Source organism: Pelodiscus sinensis, unplaced genomic scaffold (assembly GCF_049634645.1).
Source record: "Pelodiscus sinensis isolate JC-2024 unplaced genomic scaffold, ASM4963464v1 ctg201, whole genome shotgun sequence".
NCBI lineage: Eukaryota > Metazoa > Chordata > Testudines > Trionychidae > Pelodiscus > Pelodiscus sinensis.
The window spans coordinates 1-12,069 of record NW_027465967.1 but is presented as its reverse complement, the minus strand read 5'-3'; the positions used below and the strand labels follow the sequence as shown (position 1 = coordinate 12,069).

At 80.9% G+C, this 12,069-nt stretch overlaps 1 protein-coding gene across 8 annotated transcripts in view; it reads left to right on the top strand.

Annotated features, from left to right (window-relative positions):
* Window positions 1-11,783, top strand: part of TLCD3B (TLC domain containing 3B) — a 29,837-nt gene extending 18,054 nt beyond the window's left edge. For 2 of the 8 annotated variants that reach the window (XM_075917398.1, XM_075917395.1), the window contains exons 4-6: window positions 9,680-9,899; window positions 10,154-10,249; window positions 10,950-11,778. In XM_075917398.1, the coding sequence (XP_075773513.1) occupies window positions 9,680-9,899; window positions 10,154-10,249; window positions 10,950-11,258 (625 nt within the window). In that variant the 3' untranslated portion in view covers window positions 11,259-11,778. Of the gene's footprint in view, window positions 1-6,900; window positions 7,385-9,679; window positions 9,900-10,153; window positions 10,250-10,949 lie in introns of those variants that run through there. The other 6 variants (XM_075917401.1, XM_075917396.1, XM_075917402.1 and 3 more) reach the window with 5 other exon arrangements.
* Window positions 11,784-12,069: the final 286 nt, after the last annotated feature.

Below are 12,069 nucleotides of genomic sequence, written 5' to 3'. Positions count from 1 at the left end.
CCAGCGCCCCGCAGCCCTGCCGGCCCGGCCCTGCCCCCAGCCCTGCCGGCCCGGCCCCGGCCCTGCCCCCCAGCCCTGCCAGCGCCCCGCAGCCCTGCCGGCCCGGCCCCGGCCCTGCCCCCAGCCCTGCCGGCCCGGCCACGGCCCTGCCCCCAGCCCTGCCGGCCCGGCCCCCGGCCCTGCCCCCAGCCCTGCCGGCCCGGCCCCGGCCCTGCCCCCAGCCCTGCCAGCGCCCCGCAGCCCTGCCGGCCCAGCCCCGGCCCTGTCCCCAGCCCTGCCAGCGCCCCCCAGCCCTGCCGGCCGGCCCCGGCCCTGTCCCCAGCCCTGCCGGCCCGGCCTCAGCCCTGCCCCCAGCCCTGCCAGCGCCCCGCAGCCCTGCCGGCCCAGCCCCGGCCCTGTCCCCAGCCCTGCCAGCGCCCCGCAGCCCTGCCGGCCCAGCCCCGGCCCTGTCCCCAGCCCTGCCAGCGCCCCGCAGCCCTGCCGGCCCAGCCCCGGCCCTGTCCCCAGCCCTGCCAGCGCCCCGCAGCCCTGCCGGCCCAGCCCCGGCCCTGCCCCCAGCCCTGCCGGCCCGGCCCCGGCCCTGCCCCCAGCCCTGCCGGCCCAGCCCCGGCCCTGTCCCCAGCCCTGCCTGCGCCCCGCAGCCCTGCCGGCCCGGCCCCGGCCCTGCCCCCAGCCCTGCCGGCCCGGCCCCGGCCCTGCCCCCAGCCCTGCCAGCGCCCCGCAGCCCTGCCGGCCCAGCCCCGGCCCTGCCCCCAGCCCTGCCAGCGCCCCGCAGCCCTGCCGGCCCGGCCCCGGCCCTGCCCCCAGCCCTGCCGGCCCAGCCCCGGCCCTGTCCCCACCTGCCTGCGCCCCGCAGCCCTGCCGGCCCGGCCCCGGCCCTGCCCCCAGCCCTGCCGGCCCGGCCCCGGCCCTGCCCCCAGCCCTGCCAGCGCCCCGCAGCCCTGCCGGCCGGCCCCGGCCCTGTCCCCAGCCCTGCCGGCCCGGCCTCAGCCCTGCCCCCAGCCCTGCCAGCGCCCCGCAGCCCTGCCGGCCCAGCCCCGGCCCTGTCCCCAGCCCTGCCAGCGCCCCGCAGCCCTGCCGGCCGGCCCCGGCCCTGTCCCCAGCCCTGCCGGCCCGGCCTCAGCCCTGCCCCCAGCCCTGCCAGCGCCCCGCAGCCCTGCCGGCCCAGCCCCGGCCCTGTCCCCAGCCCTGCCAGCGCCCCGCAGCCCTGCCGGCCCAGCCCCGGCCCTGCCCCCAGCCCTGCCGGCCCAGCCCCGGCCCTGCCCCCAGCCCTGCCGGCCCGGCCCCCGGCCCTGCCCCCAGCCCTGCCGGCCCGGCCCCGGCCCTGCCCCCAGCCCTGCCGGCCCGGCCCCGGCCCTGCCCCCAGCCCTGCCGGCCCGGCCCCGGCCCTGCCCCCAGCCCTGCCGGCCCGGCCCCGGCCCTGCCCCCAGCCCTGCCAGCGCCCCGCAGCCCTGCCGGCCCGGCCCCGGCCCTGCCCCCAGCCCTGCCGGCCCGGCCACGGCCCTGCCCCCAGCCCTGCCGGCCCGGCCCCGGCCCTGCCCCCAGCCCTGCCGGCCCGGCCCCGGCCCTGCCCCCAGCCCTGCCAGCGCCCCGCAGCCCTGCCGGCCCAGCCCCGGCCCTGTCCCCAGCCCTGCCAGCGCCCCGCAGCCCTGCCGGCCGGCCCCGGCCCTGTCCCCAGCCCTGCCGGCCCGGCCTCAGCCCTGCCCCCAGCCCTGCCAGCGCCCCGCAGCCCTGCCGGCCCAGCCCCGGCCCTGTCCCCAGCCCTGCCAGCGCCCCGCAGCCCTGCCGGCCCAGCCCCGGCCCTGCCCCCAGCCCTGCCGGCCCAGCCCCGGCCCTGCCCCCAGCCCTGCCGGCCCGGCCCCGGCCCTGCCCCCAGCCCTGCCGGCCCGGCCCCGGCCCTGCCCCCAGCCCTGCCGGCCCAGCCCCGGCCCTGTCCCCAGCCCTGCCAGCGCCCCGCAGCCCTGCCGGCCCAGCCCCGGCCCTGTCCCCAGCCCTGCCGGCCCGGCCCCGGCCCTGTCCCCAGCCCTGCCAGCGCCCCGCAGCCCTGCCGGCCGGCCCCGGCCCTGCCCCCAGCCCTGCCAGCCCAGCCCCGGCCCTGTCCCCAGCCCTGCCAGCGCCCCGCAGCCCTGCCGGCCCAGCCCCGGCCCTGCCCCCAGCCCTGCCGGCCCAGCCCCGGCCCTGCCCCCAGCCCTGCCGGCCCGGCCCCGGCCCTGCCCCCAGCCCTGCCGGCCCGGCCCCGGCCCTGCCCCCAGCCCTGCCAGCGCCCCGCAGCCCTGCCGGCCCAGCCCCGGCCCTGTCCCCAGCCCTGCCAGCGCCCCGCAGCCCCTGCCGGCCGGCCCCCGGCCCTGTCCCCAGCCCTGCCGGCCCGGCCTCAGCCCTGCCCCCAGCCCTGCCAGCGCCCCGCAGCCCCTGCCGGCCCAGCCCCGGCCCTGTCCCCAGCCCTGCCAGCGCCCCGCAGCCCTGCCGGCCCAGCCCCGGCCCTGCCCCCAGCCCTGCCGGCCCAGCCCCGGCCCTGCCCCCAGCCCTGCCGGCCCGGCCCCCGGCCCTGCCCCCAGCCCTGCCGGCCCGGCCCCGGCCCTGCCCCCAGCCCTGCCGGCCCGGCCCCGGCCCCGGCCCTGCCCCCAGCCCTGCCGGCCCGGCCCCGGCCCTGCCCCCAGCCCTGCCGGCCCGGCCCCGGCCCCGGCCCTGGCCCTGCCCCCAGCCCTGCCGGCCCGGCCCCGGCCCTGTCCCCAGCCCTGCCGGCCCGGCCCCGTCCCTGTCCCCAGCCCTGCCAGCGCCCCGCAGCCCTGCCGGCCGGCCCCGGCCCTGTCCTCAGCCCTGCCGGCCCGGCCTCAGCCCTGCCCCCAGCCCTGCCAGCGCCCCGCAGCCCTGCCGGCCCAGCCCCGGCCCTGTCCCCAGCCCTGCCAGCGCCCCGCAGCCCTGCCGGCCCAGCCCCGGCCCTGTCCCCAGCCCTGCCAGCGCCCCGCAGCCCTGCCGGCCCAGCCCCGGCCCTGTCCCCAGCCCTGCCAGCGCCCCGCAGCCCTGCCGGCCCAGCCCCGGCCCTGCCCCCAGGCCTGCCGGCCCGGCCCCGGCCCTGCCCCCAGCCCTGCCGGCCCAGCCCCGGCCCTGTCCCCAGCCCTGCCTGCGCCCCGCAGCCCTGCCGGCCCGGCCCCGGCCCTGCCCCCAGCCCTGCCGGCCCGGCCCCGGCCCTGCCCCCAGCCCTGCCAGCGCCCCGCAGCCCTGCCGGCCCAGCCCCGGCCCTGTCCCCAGCCCTGCCAGCGCCCCGCAGCCCTGCCGGCCGGCCCCGGCCCTGTCCCCAGCCCTGCCGGCCCGGCCTCAGCCCTGCCCCCAGCCCTGCCAGCGCCCCGCAGCCCTGCCGGCCCAGCCCCCGGCCCTGTCCCCAGCCCTGCCAGCGCCCCGCAGCCCTGCCGGCCCAGCCCCGGCCCTGCCCCCAGCCCTGCCGGCCCAGCCCCGGCCCTGCCCCCAGCCCTGCCGGCCCGGCCCCGGCCCTGCCCCCAGCCCTGCCGGCCCGGCCCCGGCCCTGCCCCCAGCCCTGCCGGCCCGGCCCCGGCCCTGCCCCCAGCCCTGCCAGCGCCCCGCAGCCCTGCCGGCCCGGCCCCGGCCCTGCCCCCAGCCCTGCCGGCCCGGCCACGGCCCTGCCCCCAGCCCTGCCGGCCCGGCCCCGGCCCTGCCCCCAGCCCTGCCGGCCCGGCCCCGGCCCTGCCCCCAGCCCTGCCAGCGCCCCGCAGCCCTGCCGGCCCAGCCCCGGCCCTGTCCCCAGCCCTGCCAGCGCCCCGCAGCCCTGCCGGCCGGCCCCGGCCCTGCCCCCAGCCCTGCCAGCGCCCCGCAGCCCTGCCGGCCCAGCCCCGGCCCTGTCCCCAGCCCTGCCAGCGCCCCGCAGCCCTGCCGGCCCAGCCCCGGCCCTGTCCCCAGCCCTGCCAGCGCCCCCGCAGCCCTGCCGGCCCAGCCCCGGCCCTGCCCCCAGCTCTGCCGGCCCGGCCCCGGCCCTGCCCCCAGCCCTGCCGGCCCAGCCCCGGCCCTGTCCCCAGCCCTGCCTGCGCCCCGCAGCCCTGCCGGCCCGGCCCCGGCCCTGCCCCCAGCCCTGCCGGCCCGGCCCCGGCCCTGCCCCCAGCCCTGCCAGCGCCCCGCAGCCCTGCCGGCCCAGCCCCGGCCCTGTCCCCAGCCCTGCCAGCGCCCCGCAGCCCTGCCGGCCGGCCCCGGCCCTGTCCCCAGCCCTGCCGGCCCGGCCTCAGCCCTGCCCCCAGCCCTGCCAGCGCCCCGCAGCCCTGCCGGCCCAGCCCCGGCCCTGTCCCCAGCCCTGCCAGCGCCCCGCAGCCCTGCCGGCCCAGCCCCGGCCCTGCCCCCAGCCCTGCCGGCCCAGCCCCGGCCCTGCCCCCAGCCCTGCCGGCCCGGCCCCGGCCCTGCCCCCAGCCCTGCCGGCCCGGCCCCGGCCCTGCCCCCAGCCCTGCCGGCCCAGCCCCGGCCCTGTCCCCAGCCCTGCCAGCGCCCCGCAGCCCTGCCGGCCCAGCCCCGGCCCTGTCCCCAGCCCTGCCAGCGCCCCGCAGCCCTGCCGGCCCAGCCCCGGCCCTGTCCCCAGCCCTGCCAGCGCCCCGCAGCCCTGCCGGCCCAGCCCCGGCCCTGTCCCCAGCCCTGCCGGCCCGGCCCCGGCCCTGCCCCCAGCCCTGCCGGCCCAGCCCCGGCCCTGTCCCCAGCCCTGCCTGCGCCCCGCAGCCCTGCCGGCCCGGCCCCGGCCCTGCCCCCAGCCCTGCCGGCCCGGCCCCGGCCCTGTCCCCAGCCCTGCCTGCGCCCCGCAGCCCTGCCGGCCCGGCCCCGGCCCTGTCCCCAGCCCTGCCGGCCCGGCCCCGGCCCTGTCCCCAGCCCTGCCAGCGCCCCGCAGCTCTGCCGGCCCGGCCCCGGCCCTGTCCCCAGCCCTGCCGGCCCGGCCCCGGCCCTGTCCCCAGCCCTGCCGGCCCGGCCCCGGCCCTGTCCCCAGCCCTGCCGGCCCGGCCCCGGCCCTGTCCCCAGCCCTGCCCGGCCCGGCCCCGGCCCTGTCCCCAGCCCTGCCGGCCCGGCCCCGGCCCTGCCCCCAGCCCTGCCGGCCCGGCCCCGGCCCTGTCCCCAGCCCTGCCGGCCCGGCCCCGGCCCTGCCCCCAGCCCTGCCGGCCCGGCCCCGGCCCTGCCCCCAGCCCTGCCGGCCCGGCCCCGGCCCTGTCCCCAGCCCTGCCGCTGCTCCCCACTCCTGTCCCACTGTCCTAGCCCAGCCCTGCCCCCCAGATCTGCCAGTGCCCCAGACTCTGACCCCGCCAGTGGAGCTGGTGCCCCTCACTTGTGACAGACCCAGATTCCTTCTTCCCCCTGCAGCATCCCAGGCTGCGGCTCTGGCTTGGGGCCTCATAAGCTCACAGTGGGCAAGGCCTCTGTCAGCACAATTTGGCAGCAAGACTGGCCCAGAGGTGCGCTGGCTGGGCTGGAGGCCAAGTGAGGAAGGAGGAACCAAGCTCAGGGCTGGGCTGGCAGGGGCTGGGGGGCGGGAGTGGCGGGCACTGGCAGGGCTGGGGGGCAGGGCTGCAGGCGGCAGTGAGGGTGGTGTCAGGACAGGGGACAGAGCTGTGGGGCGGTGGCAGGGCGGGGGGCTGGGCTGTGGGGTGATGGCAGGGCAGGAGGTGGGGCAGGGGGCAGGGCTGCAGGGCAGCGTCTGGGCGAGTGGCTGGGGTGTGGGGCCGGCAGGCGGGGGTCGGGCGGGGGGCCGGGCTGTGGGGGCCAGCAGGCGGGTCGGGCGGGGGGGGCCGGGCGGGGGGCCGGGCTGGGGGGGCCGGCAGGCGGGTCGGGCGGGGGGCCGGGCTGGGGGGGCCGGGCTGGGGGCCGGCAGGCGGGCCGGGCGGGGGGGGCCGGGCTGGGGGCTGGGCTGGGGGGGCCGGCAGGCGGGCCGGGCGGAGAGCCGGGCTGGGGGCCGGGCTGGGGGGGCCGGGCAGGGGGCCGGGCGGGGAGCCAGGCTGGGGGGGCCGGCAGGGGGCCGGGCTGGGGGGGCCGGGTGGGGGGCTGGCAGGCGGGCCGGGCTGGGGGGGCCGGCAGGCGGGCCGGGCTGGGGGGGCCGGGCGGGGGGCCGGCAGGCGGGCCGGGCTGGGGGGGCCGGGCGGGGGGCCGGCGGGGGGCTGGCAGGCGGGCCGGGCTGGGGGGGCCGGCGGGGGGCTGGCAGGCGGGCCGGGCTGGGGGGGCCGGGCGGGGGGCCGGCAGGCGGGCCGGGCTGGGGGGGCCGGGCGGGGGGCCGGCGGGGGGCTGGCAGGCGGGCCGGGCTGGGGGGGCCGGCGGGGGGCTGGCAGGCGGGCCGGGCTGGGGGGGCCGGCGGGGGGCCGGCAGGCGGGCCGGGCTGGGGGGGGCCGGGCGGGGGGCCGGCAGGCGGGCCGGGCTGGGGGGGCCGGGCGGGGGGGCCGGCGGGGGGCCGGCAGGCGGGCCGGGCGGGGGGCCGGGCTGGGGGGGCCGGGTGGGGGGCCGGCAGGCGGGCCGGGCTGGGGGGGCCGGGCGGGGGGCCGGCAGGCGGGCCGGGCTGGGGGGGCCGGGCGGGGGGCCGGCGGGGGGCCGGCAGGCGGGCCGGGCTGGGGGGGCCGGGCTGGGGGGGCCGGCGGGGGGCCGGCAGGCGGGCCGGGCTGGGGGGGCCGGGCGGGGGGCCGGCAGGCGGGCCGGGCTGGGGGGGGCCGGGCTGGGGGGGCCGGCGGGGGGCCGGCAGGCGGGCCGGGCTGGGGGGGCCGGGCTGGGGGGGCCGGCGGGGGGCCGGCAGGCGGGCCGGGCGGGGGGGGCCGGGCTGGGGGGGCCGGCGGGGGGCCGGCAGGCGGGCCGGGCTGGGGGGGCCGGGCGGGGGGCCGGCAGGCGGGCCGGGCTGGGGGGGCCGGGCGGGGGGCCGGCGGGGGGCCGGCAGGCGGGCCGGGCTGGGGGGGCCGGCGGGGGGGCCGGCAGGCGGGGGGCAGGGCGAGGCCGGTCCCAGCAGTGCCTGGCTATAATGGGGCCCGCGGGGGAGGCTGCGTCCCCTGTGACCTTGCAGCAGCTGTGGCCGGTCAATACTCCATCGATCCCACCCGCTGTCTCCTGACTCCGCCCACTCGACAGGCCCCTCCCCCTGGGGCCCAGGCTGAGTCGCCCTGGCAAGGTCCCCCTCCCCCCACTGTGGATGGGGGAGTAGGTCCAGGGATGCCTGGCCCCGCCCGGGTCCCTACGGCGCCCTCAGTCCTGGCACCCCAGCAGCCCCGGCTCTCCCAGCCCTGACGCCCCGGGGTGCAGGGGGTGCCTGGCAGGGGCAGCGGCTCTACATGCTGCTTTCCTGCTTTTCGCTGGGGCGCTCGCCACGGGCCCCAGCCCGACGGCTCCCGGGAATCCCGGTGCGGGGCGCTCTGCCCCCCAGGAGCTGGGCCAGGTAACTGACCCAGTTGCCGGCCCTCTGCCGTACACCCTGCAGCCCCTTCTTCTGCCCCCTCCCTCCCCCCATACCCCCTCCCCAGAGGCCGCACCTCACCCCCTCCAACACCCTCCTTCCCCCGGGCCCCGCACCCCACCCCCTCCGACACCCTCCTTCCCCTGGGCCCCGCACCCCCACCCCCTCCGACACCCTCCTTCCCCCGGGCCCCGCACCCCACCCCCTCCGACACCCTTCTTCCCCCTGGGCCCCGCACCCCCACCCCCTCCGACACCCTCCTTCCCCCTGGGCCCCGCACCCCACCCCCTCTGACACCCTCCTTCCCCCTGGGCCCCGCACCCCACCCCCTCTGACACCCTCCTTCCCCCGGGCCCCGCACCCCACCCCCTCCGACACCCTTCTTCCCCCTGGGCCCTGCACCCCCACCCCCTCCGACACCCTCCTTCCCCTGGGCCCCGCACCCCCACCCCCTCCGACACCCTCCTTCCCCCTGGGCCCCGCACCCCCACCCCCTCCGACACCCTCCTTCCCCCTGGGTCCCGCACCCCCACCCCCTCTGACACCCTCCTTCCCCCTGGGCCCCGCACCCCCACCCCCTCCGACACCCTCCTTTCCCCTGGGCCCCGCACCTCCACCCCCTCCGACACCCTTCTTCCCCCTGGCCCTGCACCCCCACCCCCTCCGACACCCCCCTTCCCCCTGGGCCCCGCACCCCCACCCCCTCCGACACCCTTCTTCCCCCTGGGCCCCGCACCCCCACCCCTTCTGACACCCTCCTTCCCCCTGGGCCCCGCACCTCCACCCCCTCCGACACCCTCCTTCCCCCTGGGCCCCGCACCCTCACCCCCACCCCCTCCGACACCCTCCTTCCCCCTGGGCCCCGCACCTCCACCCCCTCCGACACCCTCCTTCCCCCTGGGCCCGCACCTCCACCCCTTCCGACACCCTCCTTCCCCCTGGGTCCCGCACCCCCACCCCCTCTGACACCCTCCTTCCCCCTGGGCCCCGCACCCCCACCCCCTCCGACACCCTCCTTCCCCCTGGGCCCCGCACCTCCACCCCTTCCGACACCCTCCTTCCCCCTGGGTCCCGCACCCCCACCCCCTCTGACACCCTCCTTCCCCTGGGCCCGCACCCCCACCCCTTCCGACACCCTCCTTCCCCCTGGGTCCCGCACCTCCACCCCCTCCGACACCCTCCTTCCCCCTGGGCCCCGCACCCTCACCCCCATCCCCTCCGACACCCTCCTTCCCCCTGGGTCCCGCACCCCCACCCCTCCGACACCCTCCTTCCCCCTGGGTCCTGCACCCTCACCCCCACCTCCTCCGACACCCTCCTTCCCCCTGGGCCCGCACCCTCACCCCCACCCCCTCCGACACCCTCCTTCCCCCTGGGCCCCGCACCCCCACCCCCTCTGACACCCTCCTTCCCCCTGGGCCCCGCACCCCCACCCCCTCCGACACCCTCCTTCCCCCTGGGCCCCGCACCCCCACCCCCTCCGACACCCTCCTTCCCCCTGGGCCCCGCACCCCACCCCCTCCGACACCCTCCTTCCCCCTGGGCCCCGCACCCCCACCCCCTCCGACACCCTCCTTCCCCCTGGGCCCCGCACCCCCACCCCCTCCGACACCCTCCTTCCCCCTGGGCCCCGCACCCCCACCCCCTCCGACACCCTCCTTCCCCCTGGGCCCCGCACCCCCACCCCTCCGACACCCTCCTTCCCCCTGGGTCCCGCACCCCACCCCCTCCGACACCCTCCTTCCCCCTGGGCCCCGCACCCCCACCCCCTCCGACACCCTCCTTCCCCCTGGGTCCCGCACCCCCACCCCCTCCGACACCCTCCTTCCCCCTGGGTCCCGCACCCCCACCCCCTCCGACACCCTCCTTCCCCCTGGGCCCCGCACCCCACCCCCTCCGACACCCTCCTTCCCCCTGGGCCCCGCACCCCCACCCCCTCCGACACTCTCCTTCCTCCTGGGCCCCGCACCCCCACCCCCTCCGACACCCTCCTTCCCCCTGGGTCCCGCACCCCACCCCCTCCGACATCCTCCTTCTCCCTGGGCCCCGCACCCCACCCCGTCCCCCCTCCCAGGCTCTGCAGCATCACCCTCTCCTTCACCCTCCTCCTACTGGAGCCTGCTCCCCACCCTCTCCCAGGACCCCACACTCCCTTCCCACACCCCAGCAGCCTGCTCCCTGGCAGCTCCCTCCCACAAACTGAACCCCTCATTTTGGCCCCAGCCTGGGGGCCCCCAGAAGGGTAAGCGCTTCCCTAAGGGCTCTGCCTTCTCTCAGGCATTGGCTGGCGGGCGCCTACACCCAGTTCGCGGTGCCCTACTTCGTCTACGACATCTACGCCATGTTCCTGTGCCACTGGCACAAGTACCGGGTGAAGGGCCACGAGGGCGTGGGGCCTCGCTCGCTGCGCACCGTCGCCCGCGCCTACCTGCGCAAGGAGTTCCTCATGGTGCTGCACCACCTCTGCATGGTGCTGGTCTGCTTCCCCATCTCCGTGGTGAGTGCCCTCCTTCCCACACGTGTGGGCCCCTGCACCCCCTTCCCTGCCTGCAGGCCCCCCATGTCCCTTCCCACACCTGTGGGGCCCCCCCGCCCCTTCCCACACCTCCGGGGTGGGGTCCCTGCACTCCCTCCCATGCCAACGGGGGCCTCCCTCACCTGCAGGGGCTCCATGACCCCTCCCGCACCCACAGGGGGAAAGGCAAGGGGGGGCTGTTCCCACGGGCTGCCCCTCACCCCGTCTCTCCCCAGCTATGGCGCCAGGGGAAGGGCGATTTTTTCCTGGGCTGCATGCTCATGGCCGAGCTGAGCACCCCCTTCGTCTGCCTGGGCAAGGTGCTAATCCTGGTGAGTGTGTGGGGGGCATGCCCGGACCCCGGGTTCTGTGCCCAGCCGGGGGGTGGGTGCCTGGGTTTAGTGCCCAGCCCGGGGGTGGCACCTGGGTTCTGTACCCAGCCTGGGAGGGGCACCTGGGTTCTGCACCCAGCCCCGTGGGTGCTGGGGCACCCAGTTTGTGTGCCCAGCCTGGAGGGGACAGGGGTGCCTGTGTTGTGCCTAGCTCTGGGGATCCCAGGGGGCGCTCGTGTTCTGTGCCCAGCCCTGGGGGGGGGGAGCCAGGGGGCACTCGTGTTCTGTGCCCAGCCCTGGGGAGGGGGCGGGGGGTGCTCGTGTTCTGTGCCCAGCCCTGGGGAGGGGCGGGGGGCACTCATGTTCTGTGCCCAGCCCTGGGGGGGGGCAGGGGGCGCTCATGTTCTGTGCCCAGCCCTGGGGAGGGGGCGGGGGGCGCTCGTGTTCTGTGCCCAGCCCTGGGGGAGGGAGCCAGGGGGCGCTCGTGTTCTGTGCCCGGCCCTGGGGGGGGCAGGGGGCGCTCGTGTTCTGTGCCCAGCCCTGGGGGGGTGCCCCGTTGTGTGCCCAGCCCTGGGGGGTGCCCCGTTGTGTGCCCAGCCCTGGGGGGGGGGGCGCTCGTGTTCTGTGCCCAGCCCTGGCGGGGTGCCCCGTTGTGTGCCCAGCCTGGGCAGCCGGCGCCTCACCCGCTTCTCCCCCGCAGTACAAGCGGCAGCACACGCTGCTCCACAAGGTGAACGGGCTGCTCATGCTGGTGACTTTCTTCTGCTGCCGCATCCTGCTCTTCCCCTACATGTACTGGGCCTACGGGCGCCACGCCGGGCTGCCCCTGCTCCGCGTGCCCCTCGCCATCCCGCCCTCCTACAACCTGGGCGCCGGCCTGCTCCTGGCCCCCCAGCTCTACTGGTTCGGCCTCATCTGCCGCGGGGCCTTCCGCCTCTTCCGCCGCACGCATGCCACTGGCGCCCCGCTGCACAACGGGCACGGCCCCGGGGGGCAGGCGCTGGACTGAGCCCGCCCCACCACGGACCTGCCAGCCTGCGCAATGGGCGCAGCTGGGCGCCCTGCTGCATGAGGGGCTGGGCCGGCGCCCAGAGCCGCTGCTTCCCACGTATTTAACCCTGACGTCTTGGGGGCAGCCCTGGGAACCTGGGCGTGCTCAGTGTGGCCCAGCTCAGAGCCCCCCAGTGCGGAGGGGGGGTGCCCTGGGAATCTCAGGGGACGGCCTGAGGCACTGAATTCCTGCCTCCCCAGGGGGCAACCCAGCCCGATTCCAGCAGCTGCGGGACCCTTCACGGTAGCAATAACCAGGAAGTGGGTGGGGAATTACCCCCCACAGACTGCAGGCTCTGCCCCCCAGCTGCTAATGGGGGCAGGATGTAAATAGGAGGGTGGGGGATTTCTAACCTGGGGCTGCAAGTATTAAAGGAGCCTGGCTCTAATACCAGCACCACTGCCTGGGTGTGATTATTGCCAGTCCCCCTGCCCGGGTGTGATCCCAGCCAGTCCCCCCGCCCGGGTGTGATCCCAGCCAGTGCCCCCGCCCCGCCCGGTGTGATCCCAGCCAGTGCCCCCGCCCCCGCCCCGGTGTGATCCCAGCCAGTGCCCCCCGCCCCCGCCCCGGTGTGATCCCAGCCAGTGCCCCCCGCCCCTGCCCGGGTGTGATCCCAGCCAGTGCCCCCCTGCCCGGGTGTGATCCCAGCCAGTGCCCCCCCGCTCCCGCCCGGGTGTGATCCCAGCCAGTGCCCCCTGCCCGGGTGTGATCCCAGCCAGTGCCCCCCCGCTCCCGCCCGGGTGTGATCCCAGCCAGTGCCCCCTGCCCG